This window comes from Bombyx mori, chromosome 13, assembly GCF_030269925.1.
Source record: "Bombyx mori chromosome 13, ASM3026992v2".
NCBI lineage: Eukaryota > Metazoa > Arthropoda > Insecta > Lepidoptera > Bombycidae > Bombyx > Bombyx mori.
Window position 1 is genome coordinate 13,148,802 of NC_085119.1, and position 22,889 is coordinate 13,171,690.

At 33.8% G+C, this 22,889-nt stretch overlaps 3 protein-coding genes across 7 annotated transcripts in view; 2 read left to right on the forward strand and 1 right to left on the reverse strand.

The window, feature by feature from the left end:
• Positions 1–34: 34 nt before the first annotated feature.
• Positions 35–2,425, forward strand: LOC101741109 (histone deacetylase complex subunit SAP30 homolog). Its single transcript, XM_004927722.5, has 3 exons — positions 35–922; positions 1,136–1,354; positions 1,889–2,425. Exons 1-3 carry the CDS (start codon positions 728–730, stop codon positions 2,018–2,020), a joined length of 546 nt encoding a protein of 181 aa, XP_004927779.1. The 5' UTR covers positions 35–727; the 3' UTR covers positions 2,021–2,425.
• On the reverse strand, positions 2,364–9,637 carry LOC119628378 (exosome complex component RRP45). Of its 2 annotated transcripts, XM_062671907.1 has the most exons (10): positions 9,601–9,637; positions 9,487–9,521; positions 7,931–8,325; positions 6,931–7,047; positions 6,765–6,859; positions 5,878–6,100; positions 4,919–5,139; positions 4,471–4,722; positions 3,099–3,277; positions 2,364–2,532 (listed from the first exon to the last, which is right to left on the reverse strand). In XM_062671907.1, the coding sequence occupies exons 4-10, from the start codon at positions 6,994–6,996 to the stop codon at positions 2,441–2,443; spliced, it is 1,128 nt and encodes a 375-aa protein (XP_062527891.1). In that variant the 5' UTR covers positions 6,997–7,047; positions 7,931–8,325; positions 9,487–9,521; positions 9,601–9,637; the 3' UTR covers positions 2,364–2,440. The 2 variants fall into 2 exon arrangements, with proteins under 2 accessions (XP_062527891.1, XP_037870854.1); XM_038014926.2 differs by lacking the exons at positions 9,487–9,521; positions 9,601–9,637 and having other exon boundaries at positions 7,931–8,394.
• LOC101741250 (glutamate receptor ionotropic, delta-2) overlaps positions 7,160–22,889 on the forward strand; it is a 23,258-nt gene continuing 7,528 nt past the window's right edge. Inside the window, exons 1-5 of one of the 4 annotated variants that reach the window (XM_062671903.1) lie at positions 7,514–7,604; positions 7,702–7,753; positions 12,543–12,657; positions 13,849–13,934; positions 18,486–18,674. In XM_062671903.1, coding sequence (XP_062527887.1) covers positions 12,579–12,657; positions 13,849–13,934; positions 18,486–18,674 — 354 coding nt within the window. In that variant the 5' untranslated portion in view covers positions 7,514–7,604; positions 7,702–7,753; positions 12,543–12,578. Of the gene's footprint in view, positions 7,391–7,513; positions 7,605–7,701; positions 7,754–10,961; positions 11,303–12,542; positions 12,658–13,848; positions 13,935–18,485; positions 18,675–22,889 lie in introns of those variants that run through there. The other 3 variants (XM_062671904.1, XM_004927724.4, XM_004927723.5) reach the window with 3 other exon arrangements.

Here is a 22,889-nt window from a genome sequence, read left to right on the forward strand (position 1 = left end):
ACAATTTGATTCGTTGAATTTATATTTCCCGCAAAATGTTATCCAATCCTACGGCTAGTGCTAGCTTTATTTTTTGTTTATACTATGATATGTATGTAGTTGTGTTGTCATTTCACTACCACTACATGCTGACAATTTGAAATGTTTTCATTTTTAGAAAAGATCATGGTTGTGCCAATCTCAACGTTATTCCGAGTAAATAAGTTCATATTGACTGCGTGTTTTTGGTTCGAGTCGCATAAGAGTGAATGAAGGAACGAACAAAACATTCGTCTAAAACAAATTAATGAAATTCACTCGTTCACTTCATTTTATTATGGCGAAGTGCTAGATCGGTACGAGAAAGTACCAAGTCAAAATTAAGAACCAAAATTAATATATCTTGTTGTAGAAAAAAAGATTCAAGAATCTTTTCCTATGTTGTAAATCTAGATTCACAGTATCAGAACGAAAATTACCGAATATTGCATCGTTTCAACTGTTAGTGTTATAGACGTTTTCATGCACAAGTGCTGTGGATTAAAAGTAACCGACAGATTGGGCATTCGGCTTGTTAAAAGCATCTCAATATCGAATAGTTGTCATGTTTTTAATTGATTTCGAGTGTAAAAACAAACTGTGTTGTCATAAATCATAACCTCAATTGTGAGTCCTTTGTGAATACGTTGGACAATTTTCCGTCGCCTGGTGCGGTGTGTAATACGCAAGTTTAATTTATTAATCATATATGATTCAACGGGAGTATCAAATGAACAACGGGTTTAGTACAGGAGAAGAAGATTCTAGAGGTAATTCTGACCAAATATGTTGCCTTGTGGATGACGGCGACCGCTGCAGACGACCAGCGGGCAACGCTTCGTACAGCAAGCGTATACAGAAAACTGTGGCGCTAAGGAGGCTCAAACTTAATATAGACGGTCAGGTATGTTTATTTACTGCTGATTTTCACAATTACATTCATTATTTTTTTAGAAAGCATAAACTAAAATCTATAATGCAAGTTTTAGATAGTTTTTTTAGTGATTGATTTTTAAAGATCTCCATTAATTTGAATAAAAAAAATGTAGACAAAAAAAAACAAAATTATTACATATCATCATTCAGCTCCATACACTAACTAAATACAATATTACAGGCAAGACACACATACATTTGTGATTATCACAAAACAATGATCCAGTGTGCCAGAACAAAACAGAGAAGAACAAAAGACTCAGAAGATGATAGTAATGAAGCAGAAAATGATGCTCCAGAAGTGGACTGGTTCCAATTACAGGTTAATACCTTGAGGAGGTACAAAAGACACTACAAGGTGCCAACAAGGCCAGGACTGAACAAGGCACAGTTGGCTGATGTAAGTTATAACTATGTTTTCCTCAGTAAAAATAGTTGTAAGTCTAAATGTCTTAATTTTTTTTTTAATATCCATAGCTAACTTTATTTTATTTACTTTATCAAAACTTACAATACTATCTAAATATGTGCTAATTTTCACAAATTAATAATAATTCGTATTTTAAATCATTAATTAAGAAAAGGTAATTTTAATACTATTTCACTACAAGCCAGACTAATTGTAAAGATATTGTGGCTAATTTTGTATCATTCTCTATGATTAGCTCATACATTCTGGCCTTAAATAAAATGTGTAGTTGCATTAAGCTGTTTTTTAAAAAAATAACAATTATGAAAATGGTTCAAGTGGAGACAACTTGTGAGTGCCCTAAGTACCAGCAGGGTACTCTAATACTACAACAACAACAACAAAAATTCACTCACATAGTTCCCTATTTTATTTTGTTCTACGTGATGTTATTGTTATTTACAGTTGTCTTACACTTTTTATTGCATCTTTTGTTTTAAAATCATTGTTATTTTTTTATTACAGGCTGTACAGAAACACTTCAAATCATTACCAGTCAACGAGAGGGAGATTATGACATATTTCATTTACATGGTTAAAACAAATGGAAACAAGTTAGACCAGAAGAATGGAATGAATAACTCAGATTCAGTGTAGAATTATTTTGTTCCAATTGACTTTAATGAAGTGCAGTGTTAATATTAGTTTAAGTAGATTAATTAATTATCCTTTCTGTCTGTATCTGTATTATAAATTTCAAGCTGCATTAAAAGAAATAATTAAGATACATTAAGTGATTAGTATATTATTTCATACCAAAAACGAACAGAAAGCAATGAAGAAGAAAAAACATGTATTGTGGAAATGATCTTGAACTGTTGCATGCCTCCATATTATCAAATTTAGTATTTATTTCCATGTAGTTTAATGTATTAAAAAAAAAACAGTGTCAAAATGTGATTGTGAAATTTGATATGAGGGTAATGCAATCAAATATAAATACTGTTAAGAGAGATTATATTTAATATTTAAATGTAAAATTACATTTTATTTCACAAATGATTTTGTATTTAGTCTTTAATCCTCTCCAGAATCTGATGATACTTCTATCCACTCTGATTTACCTTCTTTTGATTTCAACTCCGCTGTGTTGGGAACTGTTGCAACAACTGAAAGTAAAAATAAAGTTAAAATAAAAATATGAATTGTTACAAAGTAATATAAAGATTTATTATGAGAATCATAATGTTGCATTGATTGACAAATTTATGGCCTTATGTAAATTATTTGTGGATAGAATGTTATGACTGATTAGCTTTTTACATTGATCCAGTGATTGACCCTGATAGGGGATAGAGGGGATAGAGGATGATGAAAGGGTTAAATATTTTGTTAATGGCAATGCATTGAAAGGAACAACTATTTAAAATACTAGACCGCTAACCGCGTCGCCCTCGTCCTTCACGCTGTAGTGCAATGTCTTGTGCCAAATCGCACCCGTTTTTCATGTGTGTGGTTATTTGTTTTTTACTATTATAAATTCTGTGACTGATTAAAAATATATATAATGTTACTTAAGTAAAAGACCATTGGAAATCAAATGTAAAATCATTTGCTGATGAATGTTACTGTCAGTCATTGGGTGAATGTAAGGAGCTATTATTGGCAATAAATAAGGGCAACTAAAAGACCCTATGAAGAAAGATACTTTGTTTTTTTATGATTATCAACTTACCATCATATTTGCTTGGCTCTGGTTTAATATCATCCTCATCACTAAACATTTCTTCATCTTTCTCATCTAATTCAGTCACATCATAGTGTTTGAGTTGTATGTTAAGATCCTTTCTACTTAAAGCAAGCATATGTTCTGTCGTAATAATATCTGAAAAGTTTATTTTTTCACGTTTTTGCCTAAAAAAGTAGTATTAATTTATAAAAATATATTTTATAGTGCAATATATACTTCAGTTTGTAATAGAAATCACCTATGCTAAATTCAATGATATTTAAGGGAATATTTATAAATTATTTCTTTGTTTTGTTTTATTACACATTGTTGTTATGTGAGTCGTCTATTATCAAAGCCGGCAATCTGACTTTTGGACAATGATTGGTAAATCAGAAAAACGAATTATTGACTTTGTATTCCATTGGCAGTCACAAAACTCTTTGGAACGACATCTTAGATAAATAACAGGTTAACTATTAACCTTTATTTAATGCAGGTTTTGAACCGTATTCTTTGAAGGAGACGATTATATTCAAATCAATCTGAATTGACATATCAATAAAAAAAAATTGTCCAAATGCACAGATTGCCACCTTTGATAATAGACGACTCATGTATAACATTTTTCTATCGAAACAAAAATTTTATTCCTTGTTTCTGCTTCATAAATAATGCTTTAACATGCTTTGACATTTCATTTCATGTGGCTATACTCACATTAACCTTAATTACAGACTAGGGACAGTAAATTAAATAAAATGAACACAAAAAAAAAGTATTATATTTTTGAATAACCATATATTGATTTATGATCATGGATTAGCTAATGATAACTAGTTACCGAAGCACAAGTAATAACTCATAGTGTACGAGGACTATGGATCTAGTAAGGTATAGGGACCAAATTGGCTTTAAACCTGCTTTCCTGGGTTTTTTTTCTATCTATGCCGTTAGCCTTGAGAGGCTATATCAGCATTACCCTAGCATGTAGGTGAGCTCGCGGGGCTCAAACCGGAGTTGCAAACACTGGCCCTGGCAAGAGCAGTGCTTCGCAGAATCTACCACCAGATCGGAAACGCCACCCACTGAGAAGATCCAGTGAGAATCTCAGTGCAGTAGTATCTGTGGGTTAATTTACTCCCCGAGCCCTTCGTTGCAAGCTACGAGTTCAGGCGAGGGCGGTGAATGGTGCGGTGCTTAAGATACCTCAAAAACCGAAATGACGTGTTTAGGGCGACGTCGACTGTTTACCATTCGGTACACAAGATCGGGTAATTTCCTCAGTAAACACTTGGAGGACAATTTAACCAAATTTTATAATAATAAACCGTATTTCCCCTCTTACAAAAAATACATAAATAATTAAATGAATCACCTCAAGTTGTCATCCTTGGCAACGGCATTTTTTATAATTTCCACATATTTTTTACATTTGTCTGCAGCACTCAGAAGCGCTTTATGAACTATATTAGATGTGTATATTGCAGCTCCTGTCAAATCAAGTAAACATACTTCTCTATATTGATTCATTCCCAAAACCAGGAGGCCTCCTGCAGTGTTGATGCCTTCCTCTGTATTACTTGTACACACTGATTCTTCCAGGAAATTAGGATCGGTGAGTAAGATACTGAAATAAATAAAAATGTAAGCTTTAATATCTAGCTCACACAATGTTTTAATCTTCTAAGTCAGATTAAACATGTGTTGCTAAAAAGTAGTCATTCTTTTTGATTGGCATGGTTCAGCAGACAGCAATTCTACATCTTATTCGAGCCTTCTAATTAATCAATACAAAAGAACATTTGTAATTTCTCAAAACTTACTCATTACTGTACAATGCAAAAGTTGTACACACAGGATAATGATACAAAACTGTTGGTATTGGGTCTTTCTCAGTTAATGTGTGAATAATCACTCGGTCACCATCTCTTGTAAAGTCAGGTCTCCTAAAGTGTGCTATTGAGGCAAGTGTAGCTATACTTGCACATTCAGTTAAGTTACCATCATGGTTTAGAACTTTAATATTAATTCTTAAAGACCAAACCTGAAATTTAAACATAAAATTTTTGTTTACTGCGGTCAATAATGTAATTACATATTTGTTAAAACTTAGTTTGTAAACTACTTTGATAATTTATAAAAACTGTTATATATGTAAGAATAGTAAGTAGTAGTTTCTGATTCCATTTATTATAGCATGAAGCTACACAAAAACTATTTTTGGCAAGATAACCCTTTTTTCCAAAATGAACTGATAACTCAGACCCTCTGAATAACTTTAAAAAGCCTTGTAGTTTTTTTCTATTGATACAAAATACTAACATCCAAAGAAGAAGTTGTTTTAATTAGTAGAGGGTCGGTTTTTAGAGCTCATCAACCTCCAAAATTGAGTTAATTTATGATTTCACAACCAGAATCCCTGGCCTAACATATAAAATACTTACCCCACTCCATAGAAATAATGTGAATGGCACCACTCACCATGAGACATGAGATTGAGGGCTCATTTTAAAACAGAAGCATTGTAGAAGCACTTTGGTCAGAAATAGGCTAGACGGAAGACACCACACCCACTGCCTACATTGCAGCCTATCTTCAGATATTTAAAAGTTACTACAAATGTTATCTAGAGTTTGGAAATAAATACTTTAGAAATATTTTAAATTAATAGTGGAAATAATTACAAAACAGGAAAACATCATAGTGTGAAATAATTCTGTCCATATGGCATACAGAATTGCTTACATCTAGATCTATTAAGGTAAGATTTTTTTAAATTTACCTTTTCTTCTACTACAATGCAGAGTGATTCCAGGTCTATGCATTTTGAATCTTTGTAACATTTTTCTAATAATCTTACAAGATAAACAGTGAGATCTGTTTGTCTATTGGCTTCAAACTGTGGAGCGGCCATAGGATTAAGTTCAACATTAATAAATATGATGCCTTCATTTGGTCTTATTTGTTTTGGCTGAGCGACTTCACATGTGACTTCTGATAGGATCCTGAAATTGAGTAATTTACTTTTTAGTTACCCATGTCCCCCAACTCCAGTGAATGCCACCAATGAAAACAATTTTTCATATTCTACAGATCTCATTGGGCACTAGGGATCCCACACCAATGTAATTTTAAGATAGTAGTCATTTAATATTGATAGCTTAATATTACCCTTTAGGTCAAGTTCATAAATAAGTAAGTAGCTCATAAGGCTTTAGCAATTTTAGGACAAATTCATTTAAAGTTTAGGTGTTATTCTCTTATTCATCATATCTGAAAACTGTTAATTAATGAGCAATGGAGCATTTCCTTGTTGCTGTGCTGGTTCACAGATCACAAAGACACTCACTTTAAGACATGAAGTCAGTTAATTGTATTGCAAAATTTCTATCCAATATTCTGTGATAGTATTCTTTTATGTTAACGATTTTTTACTTTTCATTCAAGTTTATTTACATAATATCATTTTAACATTTTCAAGATGTGGTTAAATTAATAACAAAATAAATCAATCTAAGAATACAAGACAGGTCTACTGAATTTGTTTCTCTATATCCTTCAATTGTTCTATCTATCCAATAAACGCTGTTTAAATACAAAAATAACAGTATATACTGCTTCATTTACTTTGTTTATTTACAATTTGTTAGTGATTCAGTTCCAACTTACTTCGTTTCTCCCAAAGACACAATACAGCAACCATATTCAGAACCAAATGATATATCTAGTTTTCGGGTTTCATTAAAATTTCGACCGTCCAAGCGCTGTAATCAATTTATTTCCAAATTACTTTTGTAGAAGAGTCTTAGGTTATATTCTATTAGTTTCAACTTACATGTCCTTGAGATACGATCTTTTGTATGAAATTCTTTTCACAATTCGATAAACAAGTATCACGCATTTTGTTATTGGTTCATATTTTTTTGTGAATATTCTGTTTAAAGAGGCATACCTAGCAATAAATGTGTGATTATTTTTCTTAGGTTATCTGTTAAACTTTTTTTTTAATTCCACTTGTTCAATTAAACAGGCAAAGGGAATATAGCCTAAAGAACTAAACCAAATGAAAGTCACACCTTTAACTGTTTAATTTAAATTAGCTGTGATTAAATTAAAATGACCTGTCATATTGTGAAAATTTATTGAAACTTCAAAGGAATTATTGTGGATTATGGAATTACTCTACAGCAACTGGTGGCGTTTGCTACATATAGAAATGTACTAGGTACTTCCAAAACCTTTTTGGAAGACCTCGAAAAGTCACGTCCACAGATTTTGTTTCACTTTTTATATAGGTACGTTAACAGATACTAAATTTGAAGCGACATCGAACTGTGAAAATGATACAATTCTGATCATGCGCTCTTCGGCTCCTGGTTAATCCAACCTAGATAAGTCTCGACCTCAGATCTTAATTAATACTTAAAACTTCACGAGAACTGCGTATATTTCACGAGGAGCGTAACAACGTTCCGGAGAGATCCGTACTGTGCTACGGCTCGGACAAATGTAAATATTATAAATATTATATAATAATACTTAAAATGTATATATTAAAAATTTTAATTCTATGATTGATAAAAATTACATTTTGTTCGAACTCTAGAGTAGCACAGGAGCTCAAGTAATATCTGGGGCACAGGTGAACAGATAGGCAGGTACGTAAGCGGCTGACACAAACACAAACTATATAGGCACAAGCTAAGATATGAATAACAACACCTGGGATATGGGCAGAGCTCGAAATTCAAATTGTATTCTATAAACATCTTTCAAACCACCAAACCCCATTAATGTTTTACTGCTAAAATAAATAATATAATTATTTTACTTACCAGTGCTCTCTTACATATTCGATGTGAGCTTAATGTCCCAATTAATACGCAAACTACATTTTTTTGCGTAGATAGGTGAACGAGCTCACGGCCCCACAACCAACCCAGGGAACGCCAGTTAACGATCATAGGTCAGTTTGGTATGATACCTACTAAAAAACACTTAACCATTCTCCGTTGAACCATCCTTAGACAACCTTTACAACACCCATGGGATGAGATGGGGCGGTGCTGCTATTCTATGACACCGCACATACACCGATTTTTGAATTGTAATCTTATTTATGTTAAAATGAACTGCGTAATGTAAAGGTAAATAACCACCGTATTAAATTTTCTAATGGTTTTCTAATGTAAATCATAAGGCATTTGACATAGCATTGACAGAACGCGTGCTGCAAATATGGTAAAAGAGGATGTAAAAAAACTGAATATCGTTTAAAACAAATGCTTCGGTCGGAATTAGGTATATTGATAACATAGATACTTAAGAGCATGTAAAGAATGAATTTGACAGTTTACAGAAAATCGTTGTTTTGCGGACCAATGAACGCCACTACATTTAGTTGCCCACTGAGTTTCTCGCCGGATCTTCTCAGCGGGTCGCGTTTTACAACCGGTGCTACCTAGATTCTGCGAAGCACAGCTCTTGCTAGGGCCAGTGTTGGCAACACTCCCGGCTTGAGCACCGTGAGCCCACCTACACCCTACACGTTAGAGTGAAGCTGAAATAGCCTCTAAAGCTATCACATAGATAGGAAAAAAATACATTCGTTGGTTTCCGGAAATGGGCCAGATTTTTGACTCATATCCAGCAAAACAATAACTGCTTTCAAATGACGTTCTTTGGAGCAACAAAAGTTATTCAGGAAAATTTTATGCCAACTTTCAAGGTAAAGTAATATTGATAAACAATGGACTTTTATCAGCACGTGTCTGATGCAAAATACGTTTGCAAGTTCCGATTGAAGCGGCGTATCAATTGAAAGAGCGTAAAGTAAGTTTGAAGCTCTATGAATTGCCAGAGGCAGCCAGAAGTGAGTGTATTTAAAAAAGTTGATATGGTAATGGCAGTGCTCACAAAGTAGTTTGAGAGCCACGTGGTAGAGCATTATGGATTACCCAATACAATATATTACGTCGTTTTCTCAGGTTCAGATTTGTATAAATGAAAATTCAATAAAATCAATAATAAATAAATTGTAGTATCCGAAGCGAAGCGAGGGCAGGTCGCTAGTCGACTATTAAAATCACACAGCTATTGATTTCGAGTAGAAATATTCAGTCTAGCAAACATAAGGAAGATGCTACCTATCGCAATCTATCTATAGCTAATTTCTGAGTTTATACTGGTCACTATTTTCGGCACATTCTGTTAGGAGTAATGTAAAATTCGGAGAAATTGATTTAGTTGATCCACTGCATGGGAGATCTTCGGCATGATCTTGTACTATCCGCTCTTCGTTGCCCTATGTAGCTTTTTATTGAGTTATTACCTCGTCACGAAATATATCTATATATGCAAAATATCCTATGTCCTGGATGACTATACATACAAATCACAGGTTTCTGCTCGCGTGGTATACGGATCCTTTAGAATGTAGACCTAAGTTTACGGAGAGGCTTTGGTTATGTATTTTTTACCACGCGACCAGCTTTGGAAAACACACCTCACTACACCCAAGAGAAATAAAAAAATGAAAACACGTACAACTCGTACAGTGAGTGCCTTTTATAGAATCACTTACTCCGCGGACCACGGAATAGATAAATAAGGTTATATATAAATATATAAATAACCTTATTTATTATTATATATTTATATATAACCTTATATATAAATATATAATATTTATATATAAGGTTATATATAAAAATATTATATTTATATATATATTTATATATATATATAAATATTATATATTTATATATATATAAATATATAATATTTATATATATAAATATTATATATTTATATTTATATATATATAATATTTATATATATAAATATATATAAATATATATATATATAAATAAGGTTATAAATAAGGTTATATATAACCTTATTTATATATAAATAAGGTTGTATATAAATATATAAATAACCTTATTTATCTATTCCGTGCCGCGGACAATCCAACTCAAGGGTAAAAAACTCTTCTCCACAATATTCTCCGTTAGCATATAGAATTGTTATGTCCATAAGCTACAGTAGCCCTTTTTGCGAGGTGCTCCTTGTACAATCGTGCTATAATTTGACATAACAAAAAAAAAAAAAAACAAAAAAAAATCTTATATATTACATAAACTAACAACCTAGTTTTATATGTAGGTACCTACCACAAATGTGATCACATATGACTATCACCCTAGTAATCAGTTATGCCGACATGCCATTAATGTACTATTGATCATTTTGTAAGAACGAAAACATGAAAGCTTTATGTGGATGATACCTTATAAAAAAACTATATTATTTTGTATTTTGATTGAAGAACCTTTATAGGATGATTTTAGTATTGAAATTTTCTAGTTGCGGCTTTAAGCAGGTGGCCTCTTTGAATTAAAATCGAATCTGCATGGACAATATTCCATTATTGTTTTTTCAAACAAAAACGTTTATATTTTTAATATTGTTGAATTTCTGTATTTTATATAATCTTGTAGCACTAAAAATTGTTAAATTGTTAAAGTAAAAGCTTTTTTAATTTTTTTAATCGCTTAGGTGGGTGGACGAGCTCACAGCCCACCTGATGTTAAGTGGTTACTGGAGCCCATAGACATCTACAAAGTAAATGCGCCACCCACCTTGAGATGTAAGTTCTAAGGTCTCAGTATAGTTACAATGTCTACTCCACCCTTGAAACCGAAACGCATTACTGCTTCACGGCAGAAATAGGCAGGGCAGTGGCACCTACCCGTGCGGACTCACAAGAGGTCCTAGTACCTATATGTATATGCTTTGCTACGGCGTTACAAAAGAAGGCAACCTTATTTACTACTTTGTTAACGACTTACAAAAATGATGTACTGGAAACTTCACAAACCATAGTATTTGCACCAAATTGGCTCGATAAAAAAACGATCGAGTTTTATTTATCTATGAGATCAATTACTGCAGTACCGCTGCAACAGTATTACTCGGAAATCTAACTAAAACCACATTCAGGCTAACGTTATTTTTTATAATTAATCAAAATTTAAGAGCTATCCACAATATTTCGCGCGAGCGTTATTTTTATATGCGCTACAACTCACGGCGGACAAGCACGACAAACGCATCATAATATTAGAGTCGCCCACTCCGTTGGAAAAGAACTGGTACGCCTGGCGATCGGCCACAATATAGACGAGTAAATAACTTTTCCACATGTAAGTAACTAAAATACTTTTTTTTCCTACCTATGCTGATAGCCTTGAGAGGCTATATCAGCGTTACCCTAGCGTGTAGGTGAGCTCTCGGAACTCAAGCCGGAGGTGTTGCTAACACTGGTCATACCAAGAGCAGTGCTTCACAGAATCTACCACGAGATCTGAAACGCGACCCACTGAGAAGATTCTATGAGAAACTCAGTGGGTTATAACACTTCCTGGGTTATGGATTTGCCAGAAAGGGATGATAAAAGAACAAGTAAACTGGATGTAACCGGAATCTTTAACAAACATATTCATAGTTGACCTGAGTGGCAAAAGTATTAACGAACTATTACTAACGCGATCGGTGCAATAATATAAAATAATATTACATGCCATGATTATAAATAGTCCCGGAATGAGACAAATTATTCGAATAAACCTGTATATAGCGTAACGTTTTCCTACGTTTGCCGCTATGGGCGCTGTTCCAACTGCACAGAAATTTGAATTAACTTTTACACTATCGAGAACGTTAAAAAACTCGCACTAACCACCCAGAGTGCAATCTATGCAGCTTGATGGGTCAAAACAAACCAATGCTAATGTTGTTTATGTAGGTACCACATATAATTTTTTTTATTCATCGTGGCGGCAAATAAAAAAGTTAAAAATAAAACAAGACAGATTTTTGCTGGCATTTCAGTGAAGGAGTTAGGTAAGTATGTCGATGTAAGTGGGGGTAAATAGTATGAAATTAATGGAACTGTTGTTTTCCATATTCAATACCCGGTAGTCACATGTAATCGTAGCCGGGTCCAATAGTTTCAAACAATAATAATATGTACCTAGTATATGTATAACTTTATGATACAATTTTCGGATTAACAACAGAAAGTGGTAAATCTCATGTACCTACTTAACGGTTTTTGTCATTGTTCCTTGTTATTATATTTCTAGTTTTTGTCTAATCTATTAGGAACTAGTAGAACACAGTACCGTTAATTCTAAGTTATAAACAATTTTTAAACATGACTTTTAGTGGCATTTTTTTAGTGATAAACTTCGATCCTTAGTGTATTCAAACAACTTAGTTAAGTTAAAAGGCAGATAATAAGTAGGTAATATTGTATTTTTTCGTTAATCAATTAGATATAATTTTTCCATGTCCCCTCATCTCAATCATCCTTACTCCATACACAAATCTTTCCCGCAAATTTTAATGCCAATATTTGTTATTTTTTCGGTTTACTTTTAGCTAGTTGCGGACAAATGCACTCAACCAGCCCCGGCCATGGCCGGTATCGAGTTGATCATATCTTCAATTTGCAACGCAACAATTTGTAATGCCGTGTATGATAATCCGCTAACAGGTAATAACATTTTGAGTGTATGTGAATTACGATCACCTTTTAGCTTAATGGGCAGATAAGTTCACGGTTTGTTGAGTTATGTATTGCTACCAAAGCTCGTGGATACTTATGTGAATTTGAGCACCGGCTTATTGGAATCGCTCGATACTAGTATACTAGGCGTAATTTTCTGTGAGCTACAACAACTTCAATACGTTCTAGAAGGTATCATAGAATTACATAAGCTCTTAACTGAAACATATTGTTGCAACAAATAAAACTGTACTACCACTAAACTGTACCCGATGAATCAAACAAATGAAATTCAATTAAAGTGTAAATCATATAAATAACTAGGCACCGATTAGGTTGGGGGCCAGGGAAGCAGATCTCGTGCCCTGGCCCTCTAAGTGTTTCGGGTCTCCCTCACATGCCGACGACGAAGTGCAAGCTGCTCTTTTTTTTATTGCTTAGATGGGTGGACGAGCTCACAGCCCACCTGGTGCTAAGTGGTTACTGGAGCCCATAGACATCTATAATGTAAATGCGCCACCCACCTTGAGATATAAGTTCTAAGGTCTCAAGTATAGTTACAACGGCTGCCCCATCCTTCAAACCGAAACGCATTACTGCTTCACGGCAGAAATAAGGGCGCAGGGCGGTGGTACCTACCCGCGCGGACTCACAAGAGGTCCTACCACCAGTAATTACGCAAATTATAATTTTGCTGGTTTGATTTTTATTACACGATGCTATTCCTTCACCGTGGAATTCAATCGTGAACATTTATTAAGTACATACTTCATTAGAAAAATTGGTACCCACCTGCGAGATTCGAACACCGGTGCATCGCTCAACACGAATGCACCGGACGTCTTATCCTTTAGGCCACGACGACTTCTAACTGCGTTTTACGCAAGAGTATCTGGGCGACGGAAGGCCAGCTATCCTCAACCCACGCTGGTTCTGATCCAGCAGGGTATTTCGTGGGATAAACCCGAAATTCGAAAGATTTTCATTAAAAATTTAAGTTTGGAATTTAATGAAGATGTTCATTTTCCATCTCCATCTCTCTTACGTATCTACAGAATTACGATTAAGCACGTACGTACGTACCTACATAATTGATTCTTCACGTAGTAATAAGTAATCCACATGAACTACATGATTTAAAAAAAATAAAAAAAAATATACTAGTAATATTTTTTGCAGATGGACATGTGTCACAAAAGCAAACCGAGACTTTACTGTTGGCGAATGAAATAAATGGGAAGCACTTAAAGATCGGCACGTATAATGTAAGTTGTTTTTGATGGTTCAATGTTTTTTTTTATAAATATAACTGTAGCAGAAGATCTGAGGTAACTGACATAGCCCGAAGGATTGCAAGATTGAACTGGTAGAGCACATTGCTCGTAGAACAGATGGCCGTTGGCGCCGGAAAGTTCTCGAATGGCGATCGCGCGCCGCAAGCCGCAGTGTACGTATTCCTCCTGCGAAGTGGACTGATAACCTGCTAAAAGCTACGGGAATCCGCTGGATGTAAGTTACGCAAAATCGGTATTTGTGGCGAGCCTTGGGGGAGGCCTGTGTCCAACAGTGGATATCCGTAGGCTGAGAAAAAAAAGCTTTCACAGTTTTATCTTAGCATTTTTACAATTTTCAGCTTCTACAAATGCCTGCACTTGTGTTAGAAATCTTCAAGAGATTACATGTCATTGTTTAATAATAACCGAGAAAAAATCATACACGCTTTCCGGCCCCATATTAGGATTCCCTGTGTTATTGGTACCTGATAATGAAATACATACTTATATACATTTAAATATATAAATATAGACTAATATAGAGATAATAAACACCCGGAAAAAGAGCAAAAAAACTTTTCCTCACCCGAATGTATGCCTGATATGGGAATCAAAAGTACGACCCTCGGCACCACAGTCAGGGCAACACCATCGAGTCAGTTGTTTCCGCGAACGGCATCATTACCATGGAGTTAATAAGTACCTACAACTGGAGTGCTGTCTAATGCCGAGAAATCGGTCTCGAAAGAGAATACTTTTTGGTCGCGGTGTCCTTGTCTAATGTGGTGACCATATAAAATTTATTTATAGGACAAAATTATACACATGCATCAGTTTTGAATTTACCTTAAGTAATTCTGTGTAACCCTATGTAAATACAAAACACGTGCTTGCAACGTTTTATTTATGTAAATTCAATTCTAAACATTGCTTCGTCGTCATGGTGACTTTTTTTCGACGATTTTTTTTGGAAATTGCTGCGTTGTCGAAAATCTAGCACTGAGTTTTATTACAAACATCATTACCTCAGTTCTATTACTTAAACTTCCTCAAACTCATGTTTAACGTCCGAATACTCAACCGCGATTTAAATATTATGTTGAACTTAATTACGCAATTCCTACTTTAATGTACTGGCTAAGTGGGCCGTGCAAATTAATATTTGACACACTGAGTGAGACACTGCAACACACATGGTCTGCGCGTATCGGGTGGTCTTTTCCTACATTCACATCTTAAATTGATTTAAAATTGCTTGTATTTTTACTTGTGCTATTTTCATGACACGTGTATATTAAGTCTACTAGTTACATTTTAAGAAATAAAACACAATGGGTAATAAATTGAAATGAACTGAAATTCATTTATTGTTATATGTAGACAATTAAATAACTCTTAAATGACAAGTCAATACATATAACACAATACACATAGTACTTGATCTCTATTTACAAAATATTGGTTATATTATTATTATTAAGTTCAGTTAATTTTCTGTAGTCTTTTAATATAACCTTTCCTCTATTATAAGTGAATTCTTTTTTTCAACGAAATACGTAATTTGTTTTACTCAATATCTAAGTGGACCATGAGTATCATTAAAATGTCGCAATTTAAATTTCAATTCAATTAAAAATCGCCATTTTTCTTTAATAAATCTAAAATCGACTTTATATTTACAATCACTATTTCGCGACTTTTAAGTTTTTGTATCAATACCTTAACATCCTGTCGTAATTTTGCTTTTCTCGGGGTATTTTTTATTTCTTGCGTTTGAGTACTTGATTCTTCTTGTTTGACCTTTATATAGGACATTTTCCAGAAATTCCAACGTCATATTTACTAGAAGATCCTCCTCGTTCGCTTAACGTCAGGCAAATGATATACATGCTTGCGTGCGACGCTATTCAATACAATAAAAAAAGTTCAAAAAATACCACGCGATGGCTCTTATAATATGAAAAATACATTGCAAAATTATAGTTTTCGCGATTGTTTTTTCAAATTTAGTATATGACATAGATTAAATACAATTTACAAGACAAATGGTATTAAATATTATAATGAGAAAAAATATCTCACAGTTTAAAAATATATGCTCACACTAGTAAAAATTTATCAATGAATCTGACATATGGAAGGATATTCCACAAACTGGAGAGGATTCTCGCTTAAAACCACTTACATTAAAAGTGTTCACCATGATTACACGGAAAGGGGTTGGCCCATTTTAGGCCCAAAGCGGACAATAGATTATAGAAAAAATACTTAGTGCATTAATTTTGTCATTAATAAATATGCATTTACTTTCTTGCAAATAAGCGCCACTACAGTTTACAATAAGTAGTTTAAAAAAAGTAACTCTATTGAAAAAACAAGGATTTATATTTTTGCGGGAAAAATATTGCCAGCTTCAAAACCTTTTACGTATAAAGTAAATATTTTGAGTATATAAATAAAACATATAAATAAATCATTTTAAGTATTATCATTAATCAATCGATTTTAATGAATTTTATGCACATAAAATAACATCGAAGACATACCCATTGGACTTTAACTTGTAACTATACTTGAGACCTTAGAACTTATATCTCAAGGTGGGTGGCGCATTTACGTTGTAGATGTTTGTGGGCTCGAGTAACCACTTAGCAACACCAGGGTGGCTGTGAGCTCGTCCACCCATCTAAGCAATAAAAAAAACTTTACTAGTATTGTTATTTAAATATGTACAACTAAAACAAAAACATAAAAAATAATGTATACTCGTAAAAAAAAATTAATATATAAATCAATTATCGGTTATTTAAAAAAATAATCGATATATGAATTTCATGTAATTATGTTTCTGTATACTGACAACACTGAATTTAATCTGACTGACTGACACTTCGCTTGCTGCTTGTGGTGTTGTGCTTGCGTACAAAATGGATGTGTTTTGATTTTTCTTCGATTTATTTTACTTTTATCAATAACGTTTCATACTACGACTAAAAAACATTGTGTGAATTGTGGTTTTACCCTGACCGAGATTTAAAACCGTGTATATGCTCTCCTTTGCTATTTTTAGATGATACTAATTGTGTATGAAGATGAAGAAAATATAGATATTTAAAGAATTAAGTGTGTTTTATACCCTATTGGATAAAAATACATTAGGAACATCTTAAACATTAAGAAAAGAAAAGTTCTTGAAGTATCTCACAATCCGACAGTTATTTATATAGAAAATTAACCTCAAAACGAGTTTTTATTTTTATAAAATTTTTTATAATAGTGGCGTCAATTTCAATATATTTTTTAGATATCCAATACATTTAAGAATTTGAATCAGTACATTTTTATAGTAATATTTGATGTCCATCTTGGGCCTAGCACACTATGGAGAGTGGGCAATCCCCTTTCACGATTTTCGAAAAAAAACAAGCCACAAGCTGTATCAGTGCCATTTTAACTTCGCACTAAAACGTAAATAGACGCCATTTTTCTTTTAATCCATTCATAGCTCTTTTTCGGTGATGCCAACAATTAATCTGGCTTCCCACCAAATTCAACATGAAAACCATCAGAAATCTACGTACCTACCATTAAATTTTCCATTAAACAGAGTTCTTATTAATATAGAACAATATTTTTTTTGTTAATAAGCTTTATTAATATATGATGTTCTATTAAAAATCAATATATATCATATAATCAATACTTCTTATATAATTTATTTTAATAAATTGTCATCATCAGAAACTAATTTCACCATAACTTTGTACGTTTATTTTGAACCAATTTAATTTTTGACGTTGATGGAAATTCTAAATTGTCGCAACATTTTCTAGTTACGTTTAAGTCACATCGTTTAAATAATATGTATTTAGATATATTATTGTCATAAAATGTTTAAAATCCTGTAAAGTGGATTGATTTTAACCTTTTCGATAATTTTCTATAACGCCCAATCTACTAAAAAATCCACTAACCACTAAAAGCCATTTTTGATAACTAAGACGGGGTTCCAAATTCCGAGATTTTATGGAAAATCCTCTAAGCTAGCAACACTGCTTTTTGTTTGTAAAATGTGCGAGAGGGACACCACCACTTAATAATCATTCTCTTTTCAGACCGTTTTTCCTTACATCTTTTGCTATTTAAAAATAAACTTTAAGTCATAGAGATAAAGTATATTTTTAGTTTTTATGACAAACGAAGTAAGCACTCCAGTTAGAATAGTAACTCCATGATCATTACACCCGTGCAGTCTATACTAATATGTATATAAATCTACAGTGGTTTTTACGGATGTTCCGTTATAACTACTGAATCATGCATCCGATTGACTTGAAACTTGGTATCCATATAGAAAATACATGTACTTAATGGATAGGCTAATATTTATATGAGTGTTGGACTGCCTACACCAGTTGTGGGGGCGTTAATTATGAGAATCTTTGTGGGGGTGAGAAATAATAATGTTATTTTCAAATGCCCAGCGAAGCGGACAGGTACAGCTAGTTTATTTATAATTGTGTTAATTTTCTTTCCGATCAGAATTTCCCTTTAAGCTGGATTGAAAGAGACGAAAATGGTACAGTGCAGGCGTACGGCGTGGCGTTTAAAATCATAGACATACTACAGCAAAAGTTTAACTTTACATACGAAATCGTAATACCACACAGGAACTTTGAAATCGGTGGCAGCAAACCTGAGGACTCTTTGATAGGGCTAACGAATACAAGTGTAAGTTTGTGTTTATTTGTATTAGGTATAGTCCGGTACATTTAGCATGATACGGCTTTTTTTATTACCCCTGTTGGACGTAGACAAGCATACAGCCTACTTCATGGTGAGTGGTTACCGTCGCCCATGGACTTCAGCAATGCCAGAGATAGTGCCAAGCAGCTGCCCACCGACCTGCGGCTACCTACGCCTTATCTGTGTTGTGATAATACGTAAAAATAAATTATAATTGACTTTTTTGTATTACTTTAAGGCGAATCTAACAGTTAGTATGTATTAATAAAAAACAACAAGAAAATTATTTATTTGCATAAACAACTCTATCTTGTATACTTTTATATATTCTGTATACATATTTCGAAGTCTGTTAATGTCATGCTCATACATATTTTGAAAGGCAAAAATCCCGAGAATTATGCGGACTTTGTAGCGCGAACTCAGATTCCCCTCTTTTTTTTGTTGCGTAGAAGGGGAACGAGCTCACAATCCACCAGGTGGTATGTTTATCGGAGCCCATAGATAGCACAACGTGAATGCCACTAACCACTTTTACTGGTGGTAGGACCTCTTGTGAGTCCGCACGGGTAGGTACCACCGCCCTGCCTATTTCTACCGTGAAGCAGTAATGGGTTTCGGTTTGAAGGGTGGGGCAGCCGTTGTAGCTATACTGAGACTTTAAAACTCATATCTCAAGGTGGACAACTCAAGAACATAGGCGAGGGTAGGCGTTACTGAGACGCGGTAACAACGTAGATCGTAAAAAAAGTTATTTAAAAATATAATTGAAAGTGAATATAGTGATAAAAAACCGTACAAGTGACAAATAAACTAGTGAATGTGACTATATAATGAAGGCAGGGTCCTAAGTTAACGAATAATCCATAAAATACCTAAGAAAAAACTGAAGTGTTAACAAACAACAACCTACGAACTTTTCAAGTCTTTTCTCGCGAAACCAGGAACTAATAATTGTACCAAGGTCTATGAAAGTGCCGGAGTGCAAGTGAATGAAAATCGCGAAAGCTATCCCTTTTTTGGAAAACATAACTTCTCTCCTGAATGAGTCTGCAATTTTACCTATCTGTCATATCAAAATAATCTGGGAAACAGCGCCATCTATTAGAAAAAAAGCACACTACGTATGAAAAAAAACTATCCAGCTCCACTAGAGGGCGCAACTAGTACCAAAACAAAACAGACAGCATGGAAGAAATCATGAAAGCCTTACAAAATATTCAAAAAGAACTAAACGCTCAAAAAATAGAAATTCAGAAAAGTGGTGAAAAGGTGACAGAGCAAGTAACACTCAACATAATTAACAAATTAGAAGAGAAATTTTCCATATTGGAAGAAAAACATCAAACTTTGAAAGAAAATGTTGAACAACAAGAAAAAAGGATTCAATTTATGGAAAAACAAGCAAGACAAAGAAACATAATTTTCTTCGGTATCGAAGAGAGTGAGACATCCTATCATAACTTGGAGAACAATATATTGCAATTCATAAGTGAAAGACTGTTATTAAAATTGGATTGTAGAGATATTCAAGAAATAAAGAGAGTGGGGAAAAAGGGTGATAAGCCGCGACCAATAATTGTAACCTTTTCTACCCTTGGTTCAAAGGTCAGCATTCTCAAGCATAAAAGATTATTAAAAGACACCCAATACTACTTAAACGAAGACTACCCTAAATACATACTAGAAAAAAGGAAAGAACTACAGGAGGAAGCAAATAGAGAGCGCGAGAAAGGAAATAAAGTCACGATAAAATACGATAAGCTTGTTATATTAAAATCAAATAACAAAAGAATACTGATGACTTCACCAGAGTCAGATCCCAATTCTCAAGCACTAGTTGGTAATAGTACAACAAGACCCATTAAGAAAAAAATAAAACAATCAAACCCATATATACCTAGATCAAATAGTGTCTCAGAAGGAGTTCTTAAACCAAGCATTCTAAGCTATTTAGTAAACAATAACGTTAATACACCACATAACCAAACCAACGATAAAACCATTAACTTACATTCATAACAATCAACTTCCCCCTCCCTCAACGATGCAACATTCAATCAATTTCAACTAAGCAACGAAAACCATCTTCCAATCCGGCTGGTCACCGTGGAAGATCAAGACCAAAACCCTCTAAAGAAGACATCTCAAACTCCTTCAATAATAAGAAATGGAACACTAACACAAGAAATACTTAACTCAACTAAAAAGAAGAAAGATCATCTCTACATATTAACTTACAACGTCAGAACTTTATCTACTTACGAACGCTTAATCGAACTTAGCGAAGCTCTCACTAAAATCAAATACGACATAATTGGAATGTGTGAAATAAGGAGGACGGGCACCAGGATAGAAGAATATAATAATTTCATACTATGCCACACAGGACACACACCTGGCAAACGTGGAGTCGGTTTCATAATAAATAAAACCCGTAAGAACTGGATTGAAAGTTTCATGGGAATAAACGATAGAGTAGCATTATTAAACTTAAACATACAAGGATTGTCCATGTCAATTATACAGATATACGCTCCAACTGAAACGGCATGTGAAGAAGAGATTAACAACTTCTACACAAATGTCAATAGAGCCGTAGACCAAGCCTACAAGAACTATATAATAATGGGTGACTTTAACGCGAAAATAGGTCAACCAAGAAAAGATGAACATCTAATAATGAAACCAAACGGATATGGTGAAAGAAACCAGAGAGGTCAGAGGCTAATTGATTTCGCCCTCGAACACAAACTTGCCATCTTAAATACTTTCTTTCATAAAAAACCAAACCAAAGATGGACCTGGCGATCACCGAACGATAAATACAAAAATGAAATAGATTACGTATTGTCAAATCAACCAAACATCTTCCAAAACATAGAAGTTTTAAATCTGAACTACCCGTCAGACCACAGGGCAATCAGAGCAACAATGTCTATCACAAAGCAGACGAAAAAACGCACAGCCTATAAAAGCAATCGATATTCATCACTAAAAACTGAACAAGAAATATTATCTTTTAAACAAAACATTTCATCACAATTACAGGATTTATATAAAGCCCAAGAACAAACATCAGTACAGGCTTTATATAACACACTAACCAAGGCCATAACCCAGAGCTTACAGGACGCCCGAATTTCCAACGAAATATCAAAAGTTAACCATAAAGTTTTAAAGGAGTATACACTGGAACTTATCAAGAGAAGACAAGAGTTACAACATACTAAGATAAAAACTCGAGACACAAAAAATGAACTATCAGCTCTATACAAACTAATAAGTAAACACATTAAACAGGACTACAAATGCTACAGATTGAAGACTATTGAAAAACATCTGGAAAAAGCAGGAAGCTCAAAAAAGGCCCTTAAAGAACTAAGAATAAATAAATCTTGGATAGACAGCTTAAACTGTAAGGACAAAACCGTAAATAATCGAAAAGAAATCATAGATGTAGCAACACATTTCTATAAAACACTATATAAAGCACAAGGAAACGAGTGTACCAGCCATAGCTATGCAAATGATATTAACTCTACAAACAAAAGCGGAGACATAGCACCAATAACTGAAAAAGAAGTAACACAAGAAATAAAAAAGCTAAAGCTAGAGAAGAGCCCAGGACCAGATGGCATTACAAATGAAGCTATAAAGGTTGCTTGGCCGCTACTGACTCTCCCATTATTACACTTATTTAACCTTATATTAAAAACTGCTGAAATACCATCGCAGTGGGCAGAATCGGAAATAATTTTAATTTACAAAAAAGGTGACTCAAAAGATATCACAAATTACAGGCCTATAAGCTTACTCTCATGTATCTACAAACTGTTTTCCTCCATAATTAACAAAAGAATAAGTGTCACAATAGAAGCAAACCAACCAATAGAACAAGCAGGTTTTCGCAAGAGTTTTTCAACAATCGACCACATACATACTCTAGAACAAATAATGGAAAAATATCAAGAGAAGCAAAGAACGTTATACATTGCATATATTGATTATAAAAAAGCTTTTGATACCGTGTCACATTCAAGTATCTGGACCGCCCTGCAAGCTCAAAAAGTTGAACAAAAGTATATAGATATAATAAGTAACATTTACAAAAGTAGTACAGCAAAAATAAAACTAGAATCCACTGGTCCTACGTTCTCCATCGGAAGAGGCGTGAAACAAGGCGACCCGCTATCTCCA

Bases quoted from the DNA above. Each gene is read 5' to 3' on its own strand.
- LOC101741109 (XM_004927722.5), top strand. From the start codon at position 728: ATGATTCAACGGGAGTATCAAATGAACAACGGGTTTAGTACAGGAGAA. The intron at 923-1,135 runs GTATGTTTATTT...ACAATATTACAG, and splicing joins AACTTAATATAGACGGTCAG to GCAAGACACACATACATTTG. The intron at 1,355-1,888 runs GTAAGTTATAAC...TTTTTATTACAG, and splicing joins ACAAGGCACAGTTGGCTGAT to GCTGTACAGAAACACTTCAA.
- LOC119628378 (XM_062671907.1), bottom strand. From the start codon at position 6,996: ATGCGTGATACTTGTTTATCGAATTGTGAAAAGAATTTCATACAAAAG. The intron at 6,101-6,764 runs GTAAGTTGGAAC...ACTCAATTTCAG, and splicing joins GTGTCTTTGGGAGAAACGAA to GATCCTATCAGAAGTCACAT. The intron at 2,533-3,098 runs GTAAGTTGATAA...TTTTACTTTCAG, and splicing joins AGAGCCAAGCAAATATGATG to TTGTTGCAACAGTTCCCAAC.